The following is a 24,590-nucleotide window of genomic DNA, read 5'->3' on the forward strand; positions in this document are numbered from 1 at the left end:
ATCAAGTAAGCCATAAATTTCTTTTCTTTTTTTTTTTCAGTGGAAGGTTTATGCTGAATAGAGTATGCATCCAGTCGCTTGCGCAGTTAATAGCGGCCAATTAAAGTTCATTTTTTACGTCTTGATTTGACGTGGCTGGTGTCAGCTCTCTCTACTTGTTACTAATAAAATACTTGTATCATTTTTGTCATTGGTTGTATCCATGGGACTTGACATCATGATAGATTTTTCCTCTCTATAAATAGAACCTTGGTTTAGTGCCAGTTATACCCATCAAAAGTTGGCGATCCAGAAGAACTTACAATGGCTTCTACCTATTGTGCTTTACGAGTAAATGCTTCTGGATCTGTTCACAAGCATTCAGTCTCTTATGGCTTTGATCACTTCAAAACCTCACTTTCCTCGTCTGTAAAGGTACGGGAACCTCTCGCTCTCGCTCTCTTTCTTCTTTCTTCATTTTGCCACTTTGGTATCTTCAATGAAGAGTCGCAACCCAGAATTTCTTGAAGAAAACATCTTCATTTTGGAATGACATTTTGCCTTGATAACGTTTGGTTTTTGTCTCAGGTTGAACAATGTATAGAACATGCATGTTAACCACATTTGCTAATTAAAATAAGGATAGAAAAGCATTAAATCGCAGATAAATATGTTGCAGGATAATGTTCATGAGGTCTTTGAGCAGCCAAGTGAGCAAAGCATCATTATCTAACAAATATTTTACAAATATGCAGTGACGTAAAGCATATTGTTATATGAATAACGTCATTATCAACGCTTATGAATACAAATCTCTTCATTAATTCGAATTACAGACGTCCAAATATTAATGTTTTAACTTGGTACCAACATTGTTTGGCTTACCCATTTGATTTTAAATGTTTTTATCACTTATCAGCCCTTTCTTCAAGGGTTGCAAAACTTGGCGATGAAGGTAGATGTTTCTCAAGCCATAAAACATACTTCTGTCAGAATGTTGAATGCTTTTGTGGATTCAGCCTTCCAATTTGTGGACATACCATACCCACCCTCTCAGGTATATATCATTCGCATTCACAGCAACAATACTATTATTCTGTTTATGGTGCCATATCACTCACACATAAAATGGTATGTTCATGTTGCAGAAAAACTTTCAACCGGTTAATGAGATCGGAGAACAAGTTGAGGTCACTTGCATTGAAGGTGAAATTCCTGCTGATTTCCCTTAGGGCCTTTACATTAGAAATGGTACAGACTCATCCATTGAACTTCTAACGCATTATTGCTCTCTTTTATTCAAACTGTATGAGTATCACGTGCAGGTGCAAATCCTCAATTTGGTAGCTTGAAGTCAACAGTTTCGATGTTTGGAAGATCAAACCAAATTTGGGTGGAGGGAGAAGGAATGGTTCATGCATTATATTTCAGAAAGACTGCTTCTGGAAATTGGACTGTATCTTACAACAATAGATTTGTTGAGACTAGAACATTTAAGCTTCAGAAACAAAGAAACAAACCCACTTTCCTTCCCGCAGTAGAGGGAGATTTCATGGCTGTACTATCAGGAATTCTTTTGAATATGGTACATGGTGTTCTATTCTATTTGGCTATGATATATTTTAATAAACGTGAAACTCAGCTGATTTGTATAATTTCCCAGTTGAGATTTGGTGCAGCAAATGGACATATCAGTAACACAAACGTGTTTGAGCATTCAGGGAAGGTCTATGCCATCGCAGAGAATTACATTCCTCAAGAGATAGACATTTCTACCTTAGAAACTTATGATGATTGGACTGTCAATGGTGCTTGGGATAAACCATTCACTAGCCATCCAAAGGTTTTATTTATTTATTTATTTATTTTCAATCTTGCCATAACAATACACTGGTTGATGCTGTTGGTATATTTATTTACATTGCCATCCAAGTATTATATCATGTGATGCAGAAAGATCCAGTGACAGGAGAGCTAGTTATTATGGGGTCTGATGTAATGAAGCCTTACTATGTGATGGGAGTTATTTCTGGTAATTGGCTGCATGTTGATATTCTTGATTTCTTCAAATAGTCACAAGATGATAACAGCAAATTAAATTGTTTATTACATTTTTGCTCACTCAGCTGAAGGAACTAAGCTAACTCATAAGGCTGATTTGAAGTTCAATAGGAGTACTTTTAGCCATGAAATTGGAATTACACAGAAGTGAGTTATTCCTTTGATTCATTTTCTTCTCTGTAATTCACAATCTTTTTTTTCTAAATGTGATTCCTTGTGGCTCAGGTACAATATTATAATGGATTATGCTCTTACACTTAACTTTAATAGACTTATCAGTGGTGGACCGTGAGTACAGATCTTTTGCTTGGATGGTGTATTTACAAATCAATCTACTGTTGATAAAAATCCTTAAATCATTAAATCTGATGACATGCAGATTTATGAAGTTTGAAAAGGAAGGAAAATCAAGAATAGGAGTGATGCCTCGTTATGTAAACGCAGATTCAGTAAAATGGTTTGAAGTAGAACCCCATTGCTCATTGCACCTGATCAACTGCTTTGACGATGGCAATGAGGTCAGTGTCACACTTCAAATTGCCCTTTAGATCAAAAAACTCGTCTTGATTTCTGACAGAAAATTTAGTTAGTGATTTTCATAACATTTTTAGTCAAATCTCATATCGACAAATCATATGAGAAATATTAGATTTGTATACATATTTTACATCGGGATAAGATTGGTCTCAAATATATATTGATGTTTATCATTTTCCCAAATAAGAGCAGGTTATTGTGAGGGGATGTAGGTCTCTCCAGGCCATCGTTCCAGGTCCTGATTGGGGTGAAGACAGGTTTGAGTGGTTCTCCAGGGGACTGAAGTTCGGAGATTATGCTGAAAAAAATCCTCATAATTTGACACAAGATGGGTTTCTTTTTTCTCGTGCAAATGAATGGAGACTCAACATGGAAACTGGAAAGGTAAAGGAGAGAAATCTTTCTGGTACGGACTTTTCCATGGACTTCCCTAATATCAATGAGAAATATACTGGTTTAAAACACAAGTATGGCTTCACCCAGGTGATAGATTTTTCTGCAAGCTCAATGGCTGGTATAAAAAAATTCATCAAAATCTTTCCTATGGCATTGAAACATTGTCACATAATATTTATAACTGGTGTTTCCCTTTACATCAGCCCTTCCAAAGTATGGTGGCCTGGCAAAGCTACACCTTGATGAGCCACAAGCTCTCCCAGAGCCCACAGAGGTAATGATAAACTAATACATATTCTATAAGTTTTTTGTTATTACTTATTATACATAAAATGCTTGCTCTGATGACTCCATCTCCGTGAAACAAGGATGGGGATCAGGGTAATCAGCTGGTAAAAGTGGAGTACCACAGGTTTGGGGAAAACAACTTTTGCAGTGGAACTGCGTTTGTTGCTAAGCATGGAGCTTGTGAAGAAGATGATGGCTGGCTTGTCTCTTTTGTCCATAATGAGGAGACTGATAAGACACAAGTAAGTGCACAGCTCTGAAGCAAAAAAGATTTCAGCCAGGTCTTCACAATTATAATTAAATTGTTCCATTAGGAGTCTGATTTACTAGGATGGCAATTTCTTAATTGCAGGTTCATGTAATTGATGCAAAGAAGCTGGAAAGTGGAGCAGTTGCCAAAATTTTACTGCCACAGAGGGTGCCATATGGTTTTCATGGAACTTTTATACCAATTCCTAGTCATCCTTAGATATTATATATATAGTTTTGTCATAATTTTCTGCCTACATTCCTAGTTTACCTTGTGTTTAATTTAGCATGTTGACATTGTCTCATCATAAATTATTGGGTGAAGAATGTTGAAAACTTGTGTATTTTATTAAGAGTGAATCGCACAATTTATACAGATAGTGTATTCTCAAAAGGAATCTCAATCCAATGAAAAAGGAATAAATGGATTACAATGATAAAAGAAAACCTCGTATAATCCTTGCTTAAATGATATTATATTTTTAAGGTCTACAGAAGCATGACTCAGGGGGTGATAGGTCGTACCTCTTGTCTTGCTATTTTGACGGACCAACATAGCCTGTAAAGCTTGCATCCCAACATGGCTCTGAGCTTGGTGTGTCACACCAAATAAGACACGGCACAGCTTACCCGATGTGGACACCTCTAAATTAAACAAAAAACTAAAGGCCATTTGGCCGGCAAAACCCAAGAATTGCCAACCAGCGGAGGTTTTATAATCCTTACGAACCTTTCAAGCCCAGATGAACTTTGGCCTCAATCATAAACAAAAGGGTAGTATGTTGCGGACAAGATGAAAGATCTGCAGAATCCTCCATTCTTATAAGACAAAACACGATTTTAATAAACTTTCTGATGATTAAGAAATTGAACTTAAGACTGCCGGTTGGAATTATCTATCAAGTTGGGGCAAATGGGGACAGAAAAGAAAGTTTGAACAGAAGAGATACCTCCTCCCCTGCGTGAACCCACATCAGTAGTTAAACTCATGTAACAATATCATCCATATATATATATATATATATATATATATATATATATATATATATATATATATATATATATATATATATACATATTTTTATATATATCATTATATAATTAGATATTATTTTATTATTAATTTAAAATCATCAAATCATATAATAATACATATAAATTTATATATATTTATATACTTAAAATAAATACAAATAAATGAAATTGTATCTTAAAGACCTGATCATTGGGAGATATTCTAATTTTATAAAGGTAAAAATGTGGGTTTGCTTCTGCTAATTTTTTATTATAAAAAATAAAAAAATTATAAATTATTATTATATTAAATAAAAATAAAAAATTATTATGTTTAGTTAAATGTTAGTTAAATGTAATAAAATAATACTAAAATATTATTTTACTTTAATTTTTTTATATAATGAGAGTATTTTTAGTTTAAAAAATTAATACTATTAAAATTATTTTGATAATTATTTAATATCTAAAATAGATAAAATAATCAAATTATTTTATATTAATTATCAGATTATTATTGATAACGGTGTTATTAAAATATTTTATTATTTATAAAACAAAAAAAAAATCTTTATAATATAAAATTATAAGAATACACTTTTCAATATAAAATATATATATATATATATATATATATATATATATATATATATATATATATATATATATATATATATATATATATATATAAATAAAATTTTAAATTAAAAATAAGATAATATTCAAACCGTTGTGAAAATATATGCACGTGTTATTGCTCATCTTTGAACACCTTGAACCAAAGTCCAGGTAAAGTCTGCACAAAGGTAGACATTCTGTGGAGAACTGCATAAATTTAACAGAAGAGGCAGTCAGTTTGGTCATTTAGCCATGAGCCAGCTAGGTGTTCTCATGATCATAGTTCTTTGCTTGTTCTTTCATGGAAATGCCCAAGTCAATTCAAACTCTGACCCCAACAATGTCCTCCATCCTCTCCAACCAAATCTTGCGGTAGTTATTGGGGTCATCTCTGTAGTGTTATCTTCATTACTTTTAGCACTTGCTTTTGTAAAATTTTGCCCAAGAAATCCACCCCACCACCAACCTCAAAATTTCCAAGAACTTGTTCGATCATCGTCTAGATCTTCCGGAATTGATAGAGCGTTGATAGAGTCACTTCCTTTTTTCAGATTTGCTTCGCTAAAGGGTGCGAAAGAAGGCCTTGAGTGTGCAGTTTGCATATCAAGATTTGAAGACAGTGAAATTCTTAGATTATTGCCTAAGTGCCGGCATGCATTTCATGTCAAATGCATTGACCAGTGGCTAGAAGGCCACTCTAGCTGTCCTCTCTGCAGGTACAAGTTTGACATGAGAGACCTGAGGAGTTTGTCTTACTCAAACAGTTTGAGACTCCAGGGAAACCCTTTAAATCTAACAGACGATCCGAATGTTGAAATTTTTGTGCAAAGAGAGCAAGACAGTCAAGCCTCATCTAGGTTCAACTTCGGAAACAGCTTTAGAAATAGTACTGACAAAGGTGAGAAAGAAGAAGAGTTGCTTATTCAAGAGGGCAATAGGAATCACCAAAATCTCTTGCATAAGTTCAATCATAAGATCATTGTCTCTGATGTTGTTATCAAGAACCGATGGAGTGATGTTAATGCTTCCGACTTGTTGTTCTTGAACTCTGAGATGCTTCGTGCTGTGTCAACCAATAGAATCTCTTGTTCCAATTCAACAAGTGGAAATGAAAATAGGTTAAAGATTAGGGAGGATGTAGAGATTAAGAGATTATATGAGTCCGAGTTCGGTGGAGCTGAAAGAAACCATTCAGTTTCATCTTCAAGCTTTCGTTCTACTTTGTATAATGAGGCAAATTCATCAGGAGTATTGAATGCCACAGGGAAGAGATCAATGTCTGAGATCATCAACTTTGCAAGGTTCAGGGATTTCAGTTTAAGACACAAATTTAGAGAAGCTTCACCTGGTGGCAGTAGTGGGAGAAAAGAGGAGAGAATAAGAAGACTTTGGTTGCCAATAGTGCAGAGAACAGTTCAATGGTTTGCAGGTCGAGAAAGAAACTTACAGGAACTGGAGGAAAAAAGCCATTCCTTAAACGTCTGAATTTAACACTTACAAATCTTCACGCTGTAAAGTAAATTCCTGAGTTGTTAAATCTTATCCCATCATTAATATCAATAGAGGTAAGATGAATTCAAACTTTATATGTCTTTGATACTTTTCTGCTTGTGTTTTTCTTCTCTTCCATAAGGATTTCCCCAGTGAATTTAAAAATTCTCAAGTGGGCAGCTTGAAAATCAAATTTTCATCCATAATCATGGATGGCTCAATTAAGCCGAATTTTACAGACCCAATGAATTGCATCTACCTTGCAATTCATGGGTACTAAAGGCAAAGTAGCTGCCCAGGTTGATGGATTTTCTGGATCATGCTGCTTGGTCAATGTTAACTTGATTAAAAATTGGTCCCTGATCATAATAAAAGGCAAAATTTGTTGCTTTCAATAACATTAGTATGAATGTATTTGGCAATTTTGTTCTTAGTTTTTTCTTATTGTATGAGCTATTACGCAGTTTTTAAATGATTAAACTATTATTTCCCTGTCTTCACACTCTCGTCTCATCCCAGAAATCAAATTTACATTATATAAGTGTTGCATTGAGAGTAAATTTATTAAATTTGTCGCTTTCCAATTTTCCTGATGTTACAGAAGATGATAACCCCCTTGATCAGGGCTATCAAGGTCTGAGATACTGGCAGAATGGCGACTGCCTTTTTTCATCATCTGCGTTTCTTCAACCCGACTGATGCTACCATTGGGGCTTCCATTTTTGTCTTTCCTTTCCCTCCATGCCCATTTTTTAAGCCAATGCCTCCCCCAACAGAAATCATTTTCACTAACACTCCTGCCATCCCTTCCAATGTGGCATAATTTCATCATTTTTCATTAATTTACGTGTAACTATGGATAATTTCGTCACGGGTTTTCTCCTGAAGGAATGATGCTTACAAGGATTCTTTTATGAGTTATATATGCCTAGAGTTAGAAAATGGAATGCTGTAAGAGCAAAATTAGCAAGTAAGAATCACCCAATTTCTAAGTTGCCTTTGCTGCAGAGCATGCTCGAAGTCCTTGTTTCTGCGCCAATTCCAGTCTCCAAATTCCAGCTGATTCTACATAGAGGAATATTTAAGTAATTAAAGGAATACAATAATTAAAATGAACTTAATTAATGACAGAAATTGGTTAAAGTTTAGCATCATCACTTACAAATCGTCCGCCAAAAAAAGAAGATGAACTCCATGAAAGTCATGCATCTCACTCGGAAATAAAGGTTGTTGCCATGCTACAAAAATGCCTGCTACGAAGGGTGCAAAGTTCACTTTTCACGAAGGATAAAGAAAAGAATTGTGGGTATCACAACTGTCATAATGCAATTTTGCCGAAATTGCACCGCCTAAGATCTCACCTGAAAACCTATATTCTTGTGAATAACTTAATTATAGAAAATAGTCTAGAGAGAGTAGTTAGATTTTTTAAGGATTTTATTTTAACTTTTCCTTTTCTGCATTAGTCTTTGTATTTATATGACGAAGAAGAAAAAGAGTTATTTTCAAAAAATCAAATCTGGGTATTCTTAATTCAATCATAATTCTTAAAATCTATTATTATTTTAATTTAAATTAAAAAAATTAATGATATTAACAATATAATCTCAATTTGATAAGAAATTAAATAGTAGTTTTTCCTTATAAACACGACATCATAAAAACTGGACAATTAGATATCATACAAAGTTCCTGTCATGTCTCCACATAAAATATTTATCTGCAATTTAAGATGATTGATGGATAGGGAAAATATTCTGTTCATTATAACTGTAATTGTATACTCGACATTAACCCTTTAACTACGGATGCATATTTGAGAAAATTAAAATAAAAAAAATCTCGAGTCAGAAATGTCATTCACTAATTTAGTGTGTAAATTTGTAAGCACATATGAATGCTGGGGGTTTTTGTTGGGGTTTCTTTGGGCCAAGAGATTCCAACAAAGTGGCTGTCTTCCTTGATGAAATGTAATTGCTGCATACAACCAATCCAACCTAACCGCTAACCCATTTTTATTACTTTCACAATTACTGACGTCCCTCCGAGCCACTCCGAACCCGTATCAATTCTATACCTAACGCCATAACTACTCGCTTCAATGGCACTTCCTCCTCTTTTACATTACAGTTGTTCCTCTTTCATATACAGAAACCCATCAGGTTTTCTCCCTAAAACACACTTAATATAAGACAGCAGAGAAGAGAGTGAAATGAAATGTATCTATATGCATTTATGAATGACCGTACCCTCCCTGGTAGCATAGTGAGTCACTTCACGTGGCTTTGCGAAAAGCCAGGCGATTGCATAGTGCGAAATTGGATGTCAAGATTTGCTAAGACTGGGTCATGCCCCATTTTGGTCAGACAAAACTTAAGGATACACGTTAGAGGCTTCTAATATACTCTACTTTCAATTCAGTACTTGTATATGAATAAATGGAATGGACACGGATCGATCTAATTTGATTTATTTTAACTGTTAAGGTAATTAGTGTAGGTGAAAAACAATTAATATAGGAGAGTTATTAGCAGTTAGATATATATTTAAATGTTCAAATTGTCTCTCCTAAGTATGGAGAACCCAATATTTTACAGAAGAAGTTTTTCTCTTCTCTTTTTTCACGCAAAACCAAAAACACAAAGAGATCAAGTCTTCGAAAAAGAATGCAGTACATGGGCAAATGGAATTGTGGAAATGACTCACGTCAACATTTTGCATTATATTCAAATGGATTTTATCGCAAACTTGAAGTTAGGTATACAAATTTATGTTTACTGTAATTTACAGAATTTGATTTCGCATGTTGAATTTGTTTCCAACAGACCAAAATTCAGCAAAGTGGGAAGTTTGTTTTGTTAGTTATAGTGAAGAATTGTGTCAATCTCTAATTTTACGTTTAATACAATTTTACTTAACCAAAAATGAGAAGTTTGTGTTTCCTTCTTGATTTCACATGTATAGTATAGCAACATGAATCCGTGTACCTTTGCAGTGAAATGCTGGATATTCATAAAGCTGGGCTGTTAATTTGAGTTCTAGCTACCATTTTCAACTTAATGAGCAGTAGGTTCATTGCTGCTGTAGCTTGGTTCATGATTCGTGGAGCCATTAATGGGAGGAAGTGAAACACAGTGGAAGGAGAGCCAACTAGCAAATGTTTAAAAGGGGAATTGCCCTCATTGGCTTACAAGGTGAAAATTTTATGGCAGTAATATTGTTAAACTTTTCTCAAAATCTGCAGTTTGAGGTGTTTGAGCTCATCATAGATACTAAAGAAAGTTTAGAAACGAAAATTTATGGTGGGCAGTGTCATGGCGTGCGTAACACAACTAACTTGTATTATGATCTCTAGCTACTGATAGATTTACACCAACCAAAGCTTTCACTTGGGGTACTGTCTCTTAATGGCAAAGAACAACACTTCGATCTCTTCTTAATTGCTCAACATCAAATCTATAATTCTAGCTCTCTAGCATATATACACATCTCAATATAATCCTCTCAAGGGAGCTCCATTTTCTCTTATCTTTCACATCTCATTCATACAATGGAATTTTATGGCAAGAAAACTCTCTTTAGCTTCATGGATGAAGAGAGAAACCCAGTACAATCACCTGCTCATCTTACCATCAAAACACACCAGGATATGTCAAACCAAGACCTCCAATTTAGCCCTCCAAGGGCTTCTAGCCCTGGCCACTCCACTGTTGTCACACTATTGCCACCGCCTAGTCCTGAATCGCCATGGACGCTCTCTCCTCTCCAAACTCCATCTCCCTCTATCCTCTACAGCTGCATTGCCTCACTTCATCGCCATGAAGGAAACATCTACTCCATATCAGTCTCAAAGGGCATAGTCTTCACTGGCTCAGACAGTAAGCGTATTCGCGCATGGCGGCAGCCGGACTGCATGCAGAGCGGTTGCATCAAAACAAGTTCGGGTGAAATCCGAGCCATTTTAGCTCATGGTAATATGCTTTTCACCTCACATAGAGATTGCAAAATCCGAGTTTGGAGCTTCACAGTCCCAGACACAACTTTTAAGACAAAAAAGATTTCAACCATGCCCAAGAGAAGCTCATTTCTTTCGTTAAGAACAAACAGTCAACAACACAAAGAATGTGTATCTTGCATTGCTTATTACCGTGCTGAGGGGCTTTTGTATACTGGCTCATATGACAGAACTGTTAAAGTTTGGAGGGTTTTGGATAGAAGATGTGTTGACTCATTTGTGGCGCATGAAAGCAATATAAATGCACTAGTGGTGAACCAAGATGATGGATGTGTCTTCACTTGCTCCTCTGATGGGTCGGTCAAAATATGGAGGAGAGTGTATAGAGAAAACTCTCATACACTTACAATGACATTGAAATTCCAACAATCACCAGTAAATGCCTTAGCCTTAAGCTCATCTTTCAGCGGTTGCTTTCTCTATTCCGGTTCTTCTGATGGTACCATCAATTTCTGGGAGAAAGAAAAGATGTCTGGTAGGTTTAATCATGGTGGCTTCTTACAAGGCCATCGATTTGCCGTTCTCTGCTTAGTGGCTATAGAGAAGCTGATATTTAGTGGCTCAGAGGATACGACCATCAGGGTGTGGAGAAGAGAAAAAGGAAGTTGCTTTCATGAGTGTCTGGCTGTGTTAGATGGGCATAGAGGGCCTGTGAGATGTTTGGCTGCTTGTTTAGAGGTGGAAAAAGTAGTGATGGGTTATTTGGTATATAGCGCAAGTTTGGATCAAATTTTTAAGGTATGGAGAGTTAAAGTCATGCCTGAAGAGAAAAGTTGCCTCGATTATTTCGATCGCAATGACTCAAAGACAAAGATGGAGTATGACATGAGTCCTGTATTGTCTCCATCATGGGTAGAAAGAAAGATTACAAGTAATTATTTTCAGTAAACTAATAAATTAGCAGCCATACTTCTTTTTGTTATATGTTGTAGAAGTTGCAAGTGCAAGTAATAGCAAAAATAAATCCAATGGAGTTTGTAATCAGCCCTCAAACTCTGTGCTCATACTTCTCTTCCTTGTTTTTGTTGTTGCGTGTGCCCTCTTTTTGAACCCTATTTTTATTTGAACTTTGATTGACTCTTAAGAAGAGTAAATTCTTCTATAATTATTGTGTGAATTTCTAACTAGCTTTCTTTTTGGTTTGCTGCCCTTGTTTTGAGATAGGATGAGTTCTAGTTGTTTTGTGCTCTTCTTTTGAAGGTTCTTTTTCCTCCTTTTTTTTAAAAAATATTTTCTTACCTAAAAAAAAAAATCTGTACTGTACTAATATATGGGCTTCTGGTTCATGAATGTACAATTTAAGCTGGCATTACTTGCTCAACTACTCTATGGCTAAGTGGTTAGCCCATAAATTTGTAAGGTGAGAGTTTGCTGCAAACTTGAATTATCATTTATCTCTTGCATGCCTCTAACAAAGTTGGCGATCCATCAATAACCCAGTTAGATAAGCCAGGGGCCAATCCAATTAACAAAGAAACTTCTTCATATGTTATTAGATTCTAAATCTTTAAGGCCTATAAATAAAACCAGGCCACATCCAATAAGGGGACCAGCCCAGTAAAACCAGTGATCAGTCTAGTCACCGGTGACCAAAGGAGCGAGCTGGGTTCATAGAAGCTCTTGAGAACGCCGCGCCAACTAGGATGTTGGCTCCCACTACAAACCCAGTGAGCATTGGACCCAGACCATCTATGGAAAACAGTGAATAACAAGGAGAATGTGAGGACGAGCTCCCATGTCGCACCTTCAAAGTGACCCACCCGGCTAGTAAGTGAATGTATTGGTGTATCTGTGTCAATAATAAAGAAGAAAACGCCATTTGAAAAGACGTAAACAATGACAAAAAAATTAGAGAAACCATGTGCACCACGTCACCTTTTTGGTACAATAATGAGATTCAAAATTGTTTCTTCGAAAATTTTCTTTTTCCAAAATAAACAACTGATATTTGACAAATAATTCCACCAGTGGGATAGTTGAGAAGAATACACGCTGCTGAAGATGCTAGCGGCTGGTCTATCCCGTACAGGACGGATCAAAATAAAGTGATGTGGCCGCCGGCAAAGAGTCCAAGAGTAACAGCAGGGTTAAAATGACCGCCACAGTAAACAACCCCAACAGGCCACTCCCGTCTGAGAATTTATCTGCTTACCCAAAATATTTTAAAGGCCAAAACTTTACTCCCAACTAAATTTAGGTGTAAAAATTAGATTACTATTTTATTAATAATATTAAAATAATATATAAAATTTATTATATATTTTTTTTAATTTTAAAAATTAATAATTTTACTTTATTTAAAGTTTTCTAATTTTAAAAATTAATATTTTGTTTCTCAAATTTAGAGTTCATTTTTTTTCTCCTTTCACTACTAGTGACGATATTTTTCAATGAGAAAACACTAGCTAACGCGTATTCATCTCTCTAACGCTTATTCATCTCTCTAACGCTCTTTTTTATCAATGAAGACTCATCTTTCTTGATTCATCTATAATCAATGAAGACAAGTATTTTCATCAACGATAAAACATCTTCAAGAGGGGTTTTTTTCGAAGATGCATTGGCCGATGTATTTTTAATTAAAAACATCATTGTCGATGACTAGAGATAGTGGTCAAAGAAGGAAAGAAAATAAATCTTAAGTTTTGATAAAAAAATATTACTTTTCAAAGTTAAAAAATTTTACATAAAAATGAAATGAGTAGTTTTTACAACTTTAAAAAAAATATAATAAATTTTATATATTTTTTAATATTATTAATAAATAATTTTACACTTACCTCTAATAAATATATTTTTAAAAAAATTTAATTTTTAAATAAATTTTTAAATTTTTTAAATATTTTAGATATATTTATCTAGACATTAAAAGTCGGTCCGAAGTAGTCTCTTGGCCAATTCTAACGGTGAGGTGGGGTGGGAGTTGCTTTCGGCAGCACACGTGGCAGTATAGGAAGAGATGGGGCGAGAAAAAAATAAAAGAAAATAAGAAACCATTATACAATGCGCGAACTCGGTACGCGAGCCCAGTAGGGGAGTAAAACATTAAATATGTTGCCGTCAATTGTCAAACATCATCTTCTTAACTAAAAGAAAAAGATAAAAAGCGTGCAGAGAAAAGAAATGGCGGCAACAAGCGACTGCGAGATGAGAATCTCAAGCTCAAAACTTTTATTCTCATACTTTTCACTGTTTGGACAGTAAGTTAATTAGATTATGAGTACTGGAAGAGCAGCGCCCAGAAGAAAGAAAGCAAAACCACGAAAGACTGAAGCTTTAAAAGGAGAACTGGAAAGGCTAAGGGACCAATTTCAACCCAAGTTTAGGTGTATATTCAAAATTTCAGTAATGAGATTTGAAAAATCAAAAATCTTAGTTATGATTAGAGATAAAATTATTATTTAATAAAAAATTTTAAAAATCTAATGTTTTATTACTTTGTCACCTTCAATTTAAAAATCTCACCATTCTTCTCACCTAAAGTTTAAAAAATCAAAATTTCTCTCATAAAGTTTGTAAACCATCATCGGAGACGGTTGTTTCCGATTGTCTTGGCTCTCCTTCCTGACGTAAATCTCTTTACCAATCACATCCTAACAATTAATAAAACTTATTTCCTTCAATGAAGATGAAATCATTTTCATTGGAATGTCTTTATCTCAGATAAAGACGATTTCGTCTTTGTCAAAGATGAAGACGACCGTCGAAGGTCTCAGACAAAAACGACGTGACCATCTGAAACCTTCGATAGTTGTCTTCATCTAAGACAAAAATAATTTTCATCTTCGTAAGAGAAAATAGACTTTATTGGTGGCTGAAATGTGATCAATAGAGAGAATTAAGCTGGGAGAGAGAGTTAACGTAGTTGGAGACAGTGAAGTTCAATGTCTTCGGTGACAGTTTGTAAACCTTAAGGAAAAAATTTTGACTTGTCAAACTTCAGATAGGGGGAGTTATGATATTTTCAAACTAAGGGGGTAAAAGAATATAATTTTAGTTTTTTGTTAAATAAAGATTTTATTTTTGATCAACTGAAATTTTTAATAGATGGATGAGACTTTTGACTTTTCAAACCTCATACGTATGAGTTTGAGAGCACCCTTAAACTTGGGATGTGAAATAGTCTTTTGGCTAACTAGGAAAATCCAAAGAGTCTCAGGAAGGTCACTAAACGATCCAAAGATTTGGAGTGTTGGGTGTCATTTAGTTCCACATCCTCTTATCGTAGGGATGGAGCCAGATAATACATACAACAATGTCCTTTGTAAATGAGTAGCTTCAGAACCATATATTCAAATCACTTATTAAAATTATAAATTCAAATATAATTTGAATCACTAATTTAAATTATAATTATCAATATTCTACTATATATAATATGTATCTTATAATATAATATAATACAGATAAAAAATATTACGTATTATGAAGTGTATCATCATTAATATGATACAATAAACGTATCGTGCGATATAATACATATGATTGATAAAAAATAATACACTTTTTAGAGAAAATAATAATATAGTATGAGTACATATGAGAAATTTTAAAATTTTAAAAATGTTTGTAATATTTTTTAAAATGATAACTTGTGGATTATATTTTTAATTATTTAATTATCTTATTTTTTGAAAATTATATCATATGATATGATATTTGATATATGATACGTAAAATTAGTATTTTAATACACAATATAATATATAATTTATCTATCATGTTATAGATTTGATTTATGAATTCTAATTAAATCAAGCTAAATAAATCAAGCTAAATACCTACTAATTTGAGTTTAATTAATTTAAAAATAAATTTAAATTTAAATTTAAATTTATTATAAATTCAAACTAAATAAATTTAAATTGGATTTAACTAAACCCAACTGGCTCAAAGTCGTGATGGTTAGGATCTGGCCCTACTTCCACGCCTCGAATAAAGTTGGCGAACCATCAATAACCTGGTCAGATAAGCCGGGGACCAACCCAATTAAGAAACTCACCAAGAGACTACTTCATATGATCATCATATTCTAAAACTTTATGCTCCATAAATAAAAACCTGTATTGGCTGAAGAACATATCACAGGATCACATAAAAATGAGTCCTCAAATTATATATAGTACATGGAGAGGAAACCAGATGACAAGAAACAGACAGATTTGATACATTCAGCGATGAAGATGGATAATAACAGGCATCAATACACATTATAATTTAGAAATTTGTGTCCGAATAGGGAATAGTAACATGGGATCTGATGATGAAGAAATTCTCGTAGATAAACCCAGCCAGCCCACCTCCGATAAGGGGACCAACCCAGTAGACCCAGTGATCGGTCCAGTCACCGCTGACCAAAGCAGGGCCAAAGGATCGCGCTGGGTTCATAGAGGCTCCTGAAAACGTCCCACCAGCTAGGATGTTGGCTCCCACTACAAACCCAGTGAGCATAGGACCCAGACCATCAATGGAACCCTTCCTAGGGTCCACAATTGTTGCGTAGACAGTGAATAATAGAGAGAATGTGAGGATGACCTCCCATACCACCCCTTGAAAGTACCCCACCCCACTGGCAAGTGAGTGTATTGGCGTACCCTGCATCAATAATAAAGTAGAAAAGGCCATTTGAAAATATGTACAAAACGACAAAGAAATTAAAGGCACCCCCGTCTCTGTTTGGTACAATAATGCAAGAAGAAATTGTTTCTATTTTATAATTTGATGGAAAAGAAAGAATAATAATAGAAACAGGAGATATTTGCCTTACCATTCCACCAGTGAGATAATTGAGAAGAAAACATGCTGCTGAAGATGCTAATAACTGATCTATCCAGTACAGGACGGATCGGAATAAAGTGATGTGGCCGCCGGCAAAGAGGCCAAAAGTAACAGCGGGGTTAAGATGACCGCCGGAGATGTGGCCAGCGCATACCATCACAGCCACCACAAGAGCATGTGTCACCGCCACAACAAACAACCCTACCAGGCCACTCCCATCAGGGAATTTATCTGCTTATCCAACCATCTCAAAATTAAGTCATCAACCACCACAACTCAACCCTAAAATATTCTAATAAATAGCAAAAGATCATGTTAAAATTTTGTAAAATAATTAAAACAAACAGATCAAGTCATATATATAACCAGAAAAAATTCAATCATCCACGAATGCATGCGCAGGCGGGATCATCAAGATAGTCTATATATATTTAACTACAAGTACATATACCAGCAGCCATGGCAGATCCAACTCCAGCAAACACAAAGAGGAAGGTTGTAATGAACTCAACAATCAAGGCTTTGATGCAGTCTGACTGGGTGGCTTCATGGTGACTTCCTAAAGTGAGTTTCACCATTTTCAATTATAGCCGGAGAACCAGAGATTGTCTGCAATCTGGGATGGCAAGTTGAAGTTATCAATGGAAGGAAGTAGCACTGCTATAAAGATAGAGCATTAGGAAGTGGTGTGAGGTCCAAATTGCGTGGCCACCCTGTCAATTTAAATAATTTGGCATTTGCTTTACAGGTCAGCCCAAAAATAATTCTTGGATTTTTTTTTCTTTCATATCAACAATCTCATTCGAATCATATTGATATATATAAGGAATATAAGGTATGGTTTCGTCGACTAATACCTCATTAATCGATCGTATAATTCAATAAATGTCCCCATAAATATAAAGGGACTGAAAGGAAAGAAAATTTTGAATATTTATGGAAGTCGTCTTCCTAATTTTCAAAACCATAACAGAGAATATCATCTGGGAGGAATCTCTCATTCTCATTTCTGATCACTTCTAAGTCATAATCCCAAGCACTAACAGGAACGACAACGAAGATAATAAAAACTTCTCAAAGTAGCTCCAGAGAGCCCCACACAGCATTTATTTTAATGCAAAATGGTTCATCTTTGCTTGCTTTACACGAAACTTAATTCAGGTTTATTCTGTCATCTTCATAGTGACACAAAACCAATCTAACTAGTCTAAAATGGCCTTTCAGGAGGATCAAGTATAAAGTATTAAAAAGGGAAAAGGACTATTTCCCACCCATCTCTTAGCCCAATCTTAAACCTATATCCGGAGGAGATCAAAAACCCTTTTTTTCACCCATGATCAAACTGCCGTCTATTTTTTCGGTTAGGGACAGGGGTAAAATCGTTATTTTACTGTTTATATTAAAAAGTTATAAAATTTATTACTTTTCACCTCCCTTAGGTTTTAAAAACTAACATTTCATCTTTACCTAAAGTTTTTAAACTTTGAAAACTAACATTTTTACCCCCAAACCTAGGGTTTCCATATTTTTCAAAACGTAGCTGCCCCCCATAACTTTCAAAATTAGCAGTTTTACCCCTATTCTTCAACTTCATCTTCCGACGTCATCATCGGCCTCCTCCTTCTCCTGGTGCAACGACGGTGGTGCGATGAAGAGATCTTCATTTCCTCGTCGCACGGTGTGACGAAGAGATCTTCATCTCCTCGTCACACGATACGACGAAGAGACAGATATCTCTTTGTTGCACCACCGTGCGACGAAGAGGTCTCTCTTCGTCGCTCCACCCAGACGACGAAGGAAGACACTTCGTCGTCCTTCGTTGCTCGTCGCGTCGTCCAGACACGACGATGAAGCGTCGTCTTTTGTCTGTTCTTCCAGATCTAGACGACGTTTCGTCGTCCAGATCTAGGCAACAAAGGGTCGTCCTTTGTAGTCGGAGATGAGAGATCGGTCGAATGTGTCGGCCGTCGGTGGTGGCCGGAAAAGGAAGCAAATTCTAGGGGTAAAATCTAAACTTTTTAAACTGTGAGGATATGTTAGTTGTTAGTTTTTAAAACCTGGAGAGGGGAAATGGTGAAATTTTAAAGTTTTAAGGTTTTAAACAGTAAAATGACAATTTTGACCCTATCTCTAACTGAAAAAATGGACGGCAGTTTAGTTATGGGTGGAAAAAAGGGTTTTTGATATCTCGTGGGTATAAGTTTGTGAATGGACTAAAAGATGGGTGGGAAATAGTCCTTTTCCCTCTTAAAAACATTTGAAATTACGAAGTCTAGGATTGAGTGATAGGCTGATAGCATTCTCCATGCTTTTACATCTCACCGCCAGTCCAAAAGGGAGTTGTATGACCACTTCTCACTGGATGGTGTCATATTCAATTGACGTGCGTTGTCTTTTTCATCTGGCCAAAGGACTATTTCCCACCCAACTTTTAGTAAACAACAGGATACTTATGATAATTTAAAAATTAAAATGCTAACTTATTAATTAATTTGATGAAGACAAAAAAACTAAAATTATCATTTTATTATTAAATCTTAAAATTTAAAAATTTATATTATTTTTCTTTCTTAAATTTAAAAAATTAACAATTTTTCTCGTAATTAAACTTTAAAAAATTATATTTTCTCTTCTAAGGTTTTAATTTTTCAGGTAAACCAGAATCTAGCCACAACAACGGAGGAGTCTCAAGGGAGGAAGCTTCTTCTCTATGAAACTTCATTGACCCTCCTCTTTCGTGGTGGTCAGATTCTAGCTCATTTGAAAAATTGAAACCCTAAAAGAAAAAATATAACTTTTCAAAATTTAATTATAAGAAAAAAATTTTAGTTTTTTAAATTTAAAAAGAAAAATAATATAATTTTTTAGAATTTTAGAGTTTAATGATCAAATAATGAGTTTACCTTTGCCTTTAACAAAAATTAGTTTATTAGTGAATATTTAAATTTTTGATATGCTATAAATGTGATTTTACGATAAAAGACAAAATTTGGGTGGGAAATAGTCCTTTGGTTTGGCCTTTTCATCTTCTAACTCTCTCCTGTGATTCCATTTGACCTTAAAATAGTTTCTCTGAGCTAGCTCTATATACCTCATGGATAAAGACAATATGAGAGAAACCGCTTCAATCAATTTAAAATAATTAAACCTGCAATTAATTATATTATTCCATTATTAACATAAAAAAGGCCAACTAGACACAAAGTACATAACATAACACGAAACACATTGAAACTACAAGTTAATAAATTTAAAAAGCTTGATCTTCTTCATACGGAATAGGAACATGGGATCTGACGATGAAGAAATTCTCATAGATAAACCCAGCCAGCCCGCCTCCGATGAGGGGACCAACCCAATAAACCCAGTGGTCGGTCCAGTCGCCACTGACCAAGGCAGGACCGAAGGAGCGGGCGGGGTTCATGGAGGCGCCTGAGAATGCTCCACCGGCCAGGATGTTGGCTCCCACTACAAACCCAGCGAGCGTTGGACCCAGACCGTCTATAGAACCCTTCTTTGGGTCGACAATGGTTGCGTACACGGTGAATAACAAGGAGAATGTAAGGATGACCTCCCATATGACGCCTTGAAGGTAGCCCACGCCACTTCCCAGTGAATGAATAGGCGTAGTCTGCATCAGAATAAAGAACAAATTAATTGCCATTTCGAAATCAACTGATAAAAAATGTAAAAATAATGTTCGATGTCTTAAGGTTATATTTGGACTTACCATTCCACTGGTGAGATAATAGAGAAGAAAACATGCTGCTGAAGATGCTAACAATTGGTCTATCCAATAGAGGACGGATCGGAATAAAGTGATATGGCCGCCAGCAAAGAGGCCAAGAGTAACAGCGGGGTTAAGATGACCGCCGGAGATGTGGCCGGCAGATATCATCACGGCCACCACAAGAGCATGTGTCACGGCTATGGCAAACAACCCCACGAGGGCACTTCCGTCTGAGTACTTATCTGTTCATTCAATCACAACTCGCATGATTAACCCTAAAATTCTAAATTATCAGAATTTTAAGAAATCACGGCAAAAACGAAAGTTTGGAAGTCTATATATAAATATACCAACAGCCATGGTAGATCCAACTCCGGCGAACACAAAGAGAAAGGTTGTAATGAACTCAACAACTAGGGCTTTGAGGCAATCGGTCTGGGTGGCTTCAAGGTAACTTCCTAAAGCGAGTTTCGCCATTAGTAATTCTCACCGGAGAATCAGAGATTCTCTGTACAAGGGATAAGTTAATTAGCTAAATGTTATGAATGCTAAAAGAAGCATCATGATGATATATATAACCATTGACATGGCTTCACATGTCACCATGTTTAGTCTGAGATCCAAATCACATGGGTACCCTAATTCCAGTTGACTTCACTTAAAATTTAATTCACAAGTACAGTTGAAACAAAAATAGTACTATTGCTTTCGTCGTCTATAGATGATTTGAAATAAAATTTAAGATTTAAAAAAGGCCAAAAAACTATTTCCCACCCAACGTATGCTGCATTATCAAGTTTTCTCTTTTTAATTTTGAAAATCTCAAATATTTATCCATGAGTAATTAAAATTAATGAAATTCTAATCCCTTAAAATTTTATCTCTTTTTATCCCTCTAAATTTTAAAAACTAAAAGTTTCTTTCAGCTTAAGTTTTAAAAAATGATAGTTTTCCCCTAGGATTTCGTTTTCAGATCTCTGACATCATTGCCAGCAGTCTCTCCCTTCCAAAAGTTTCCTCTCCCTTCGATGGTCTTTCTCCATCCATTTGAGTATCCGATCGACATCAAAGGAGTTAGGGAAGACAAAGTCTTCGTCTTTCTAGATGAAGACAAAGTTGTCGTCTTCATCTAAGAAGACAAAGCTCTGTCGTCTTCTTTTGGAAAGACGAAGAGCTTTGTCTTCCTCGATGAAGCTCTTCATCTTCCATGACCCTTCTGACACCGATTGGGCATTTAAATGGGAGAGAGACCATCCAAGGGAGAGGAAACTTTGAGAGAGAGAGGCCGCTGGCAATGGTGTTGGAGATCTAGAAACGAAACCTTAGGAGGAAACTGTCATTTTTAAAATTTAGGCTTAGAAAAACTTTTAGTTTTTAAAGTTTAAGGGGGGAAAAAGAGATTATATTTTAATTTATTTTTAATATTATAGATAAAATAATGATTTCACCTTTACTACCGTTAATTTTAATTGCTCATAGAAGGGTATTTGAAATTTTTTAAATTAAAGAGGAAAAACTTGAAAAAATAACATACTTGGGTGGGAAATAGTCCTTTGGCCTTTAAAAAAAGGCCACAGTGAAAACAGTGAGTTCACATTCTCACCCATAATAATATGCATGGATCCATCAAGCACAAACAAGAACAGCATAATCGATAATTAGAAGTTCTCGGGGTGTCTCGTCCAATGTCAACAGCCAGAAACCCCCCACGAAGCATTTAATTTTATGCAAAAGCTTTGATATTGGATAGCTTTATATTAATAAATGAAAAGTGAGGTCTGACTGAAATCATTCACCGTGCTTTTACATCGCAAAGAGGATGAGATGTATGATTGCTTCTCACTGCTGGGTGGTTGGTGATTGAATTTTATAGCATAAAAATTGTCACATTTAAATGAGTATGCTCTTGAATGTGGACTTTGCAGCCTTGTCTTTTTCATCCTCTATCTTATTTCTTTTTGACATTAAAATAGAGCCGGGCTGGCTACAATTATGCTAACTATTATGTTATTGGATACTGACATTAATGGCTTCGATTTGATCATTGTTTATTTGTAAGGAATCGAGATTTAAGTTTGAAACAAAGTAGCCAAGCACTTTCGTTTTGTTTTGTAGTTAATGATGAGTCGACCAACTTGACTGGTGGAGTCTATAGCAATAATTTTATAAGGCTAAAATCTACTATTAAACCAATAAAAGATCAAGCAAGGCCACGTTCCAACAATGGAATTGGCTGATTTACGTCGAATGGAAACCACATGTCGTTTTGATCCGCTGGATCCCCATCATCTCAAGCCCTTTAAAAACCCTAATCTTCCTCTTGCTAGTAGTGTGAGGCGTGGCTTTCGGTGATTGACACCCATCACCATGTGCTTATGCATGTTGCAATAAATATTCTTGACAATTTTATAAAGCAAATAGTGCAGAAATTAAGCACGGTAGCCATTGATGCTTATAAGCTGAAAGCTAGAGTGCACATAACAAGTACTGAAGCAAGGGAGTCAATACTAATCCAACAACAGCTTCATTGCTGTTGGGAAGTCAAGACTCGAGTTAAAAAGGGAGAAAGAAATAAAAAATATAAAAAAGTTAAAAAGAACGTAAAACGTGTAACATATGGCTAACAAATCTTAACATGTGCGGCAGGATATAATCTCAATATAAATATAAAATATTTTATATTTTATATTTATTTTGCAAATATCAATAATCTCTATCTATTGAAATTCGAGAAAATTTCAAAATTATGCATGAGATTTTGCCAACAAGCAGTTTTATTGAAATTATAAAGGAAAATTTCTTATACATTTTTTATTAATTTACGTATATAAACTTATGATTAAATAATTTTAAAATAAAAGATAAAATAAATAATTATATTTTCTATCCATATATTATCAATTTAATCTATATAGATAAGATATTTATGACATTTTAGTCATTTCATTGAGATTATATGATAAACTTTGTCTTTGTTCTAGTCATTTCAACTCTATTCTCAAAAGGGCTTTGAAGCAAATCGGTGACAACTTCCTACCACTTTTCTCGAGCTTCTTTCCCATTTCATAATTCTAATATATCTTTTTAGGGTTTCTCTCACTTAAACTGTTGAATGTGGTGATAATTTGTTTATGAATAGCAGTGGTGATGGCCTACTTCGAGGCTTATGCATGTGTTTTTGTTAGCGAAAATTAAATAATTCTAAGACCATAAAAAATATATTTGGATTCGATGTTTTTGTACTCTAAAAGTAATCGGTGATCCACACATTTTAATTATAAATTTACAACACAATTTGTTTAATTGTACTTTTGTATTCTGTAATAATTTTACAGAGAAATAATGGTAAAAAATAGAGCGTAATCTATAAAAGTTATGTAACTTCTTAATTAATATAAAAAATAGTTAAAAATTCAAACTTTAAAATCTCAATTATAATTAACTTTTATAATTACCAAAGACAATAAAATCATTTTTTTTACAAGGGTTACAAAGATCAACCTATCATAAGTAAATTGGATTTAATAGTTTTCATTGGCCAAACTTTGAAACAAAGTCACCAGGAAAAGTTGGTTTCAGTAAGTCTTTTAGAGGGGTTGAGCTTGCCTTTTGTTGGCGAAGACGTAGCCACTGAAGCATGCCACAATTGTCGACTATGATGACTTACGAGAAGAGGAAGGCACTACGGTTGAGCGCTTAAATCGTGTCTGTGCAAATCAAAAGCTTAGTGACCGTAGTCACAGCAAAGTTCCATCCCGCAATTTTCCATAGTTGCCGTTGAAGTCTGCAAATGGAAATTCAGAAGCTAGAAAAGCAAAGAGACGAGGAAAAGAAAGCAAAATAGGAAGATTTTAAAGTTTAAAGTAATAAAAATAATTAAACTTATTACTTTAATATTTTAATTTCAAAAAGGCAATAATTGAGGTTATTTTCATTCATTTCCTTATTTTTCCAACAAAATTAAGAAAATATAAAAATAAAATATTATTTTTCAATTTTAACAATGAAAACTATTTATCAACATCATTTTAACATATCTTTTAATAATATATTAAAATTATACTTTTAATTTATTTAATTTTATAATTATAAAACTAATTATTAAATTTAAATTTTATCTTACTTAATATAATTAATTCAATTTCAAAACTAACTATTTAATTCTTATGAAATAATCTTTTTATCCTTACAATCTATAAATATGTAATAGCAATTATTCTTTCTTTGAAGGAGATGTTTGATTTAAGTAATATTTTATTATTAAAATAGAGAGATTATCTTAATTATAAGGCCAAACGACTATTTCCCACCCAAGGTTTAGCGTTTTCTCAAATGTCCCCACTTTAACTATGGAAACATCAAACACCCATTCATGGCCAGTTAGATTTAATAAAACCCTAACTTCTGTAAGGGTAAAATCGTTATTTTTGCTAT

General features: G+C 34.6%; 3 protein-coding genes and 1 pseudogene across 3 annotated transcripts; 3 read left to right on the forward strand and 1 right to left on the reverse strand.

Moving 5' to 3' along the window:
* The first annotated feature begins 303 nt into the window (after nucleotides 1-303).
* LOC123194196 lies at nucleotides 304-3,730 on the forward strand (annotated as a pseudogene).
* A 1,664-nt stretch (nucleotides 3,731-5,394) lies between these two features.
* LOC123194198 (putative RING-H2 finger protein ATL12) lies at nucleotides 5,395-6,627 on the forward strand. Its single transcript, XM_044607353.1, has one exon. It carries the CDS (start codon nucleotides 5,395-5,397, stop codon nucleotides 6,625-6,627), a length of 1,233 nt encoding a protein of 410 aa, XP_044463288.1.
* Nucleotides 6,628-9,972: 3,345 nt separating this feature from the next.
* On the forward strand, nucleotides 9,973-11,716 carry LOC123194528 (protein JINGUBANG-like). Its single transcript, XM_044607763.1, has one exon. It carries the CDS (start codon nucleotides 10,184-10,186, stop codon nucleotides 11,534-11,536), a length of 1,353 nt encoding a protein of 450 aa, XP_044463698.1. The 5' UTR covers nucleotides 9,973-10,183; the 3' UTR covers nucleotides 11,537-11,716.
* A 3,998-nt stretch (nucleotides 11,717-15,714) lies between these two features.
* On the reverse strand, nucleotides 15,715-20,726 carry LOC123194199. The gene is made up of 6 exons (XM_044607354.1): nucleotides 20,507-20,726; nucleotides 20,157-20,398; nucleotides 19,686-20,057; nucleotides 16,878-17,010; nucleotides 16,416-16,657; nucleotides 15,715-16,243 (listed from the first exon to the last, which is right to left on the reverse strand). Exons 1-6 carry the CDS (start codon nucleotides 20,631-20,633, stop codon nucleotides 15,866-15,868), a joined length of 1,494 nt encoding a protein of 497 aa, XP_044463289.1. The 5' UTR covers nucleotides 20,634-20,726; the 3' UTR covers nucleotides 15,715-15,865.
* Between the last annotated feature and the right edge of the window lie 3,864 nt (nucleotides 20,727-24,590).

The sequence above is a fragment of the Mangifera indica genome, chromosome 13 (assembly GCF_011075055.1).
Source record: "Mangifera indica cultivar Alphonso chromosome 13, CATAS_Mindica_2.1, whole genome shotgun sequence".
NCBI classification, from domain to species: domain Eukaryota; kingdom Viridiplantae; phylum Streptophyta; class Magnoliopsida; order Sapindales; family Anacardiaceae; genus Mangifera; species Mangifera indica.

Coding starts and splice junctions, on each gene's coding strand:
- LOC123194198 (XM_044607353.1), top strand. CDS start 5,395: ATGAGCCAGCTAGGTGTTCTCATGATCATAGTTCTTTGCTTGTTCTTT.
- LOC123194528 (XM_044607763.1), top strand. CDS start 10,184: ATGGAATTTTATGGCAAGAAAACTCTCTTTAGCTTCATGGATGAAGAG.
- LOC123194199 (XM_044607354.1), bottom strand. CDS start 20,633: ATGGCGAAACTCGCTTTAGGAAGTTACCTTGAAGCCACCCAGACCGAT. Junction 20,399..20,506: donor TGGATCTACCATGGCTGTTG/GTATATTTATAT, acceptor TTGAATGAACAG/ATAAGTACTCAGACGGAAGT. Junction 16,244..16,415: donor ATTATCTCACTGGTGGAATG/GTAAGGCAAATA, acceptor TTATTGATGCAG/GGTACGCCAATACACTCACT.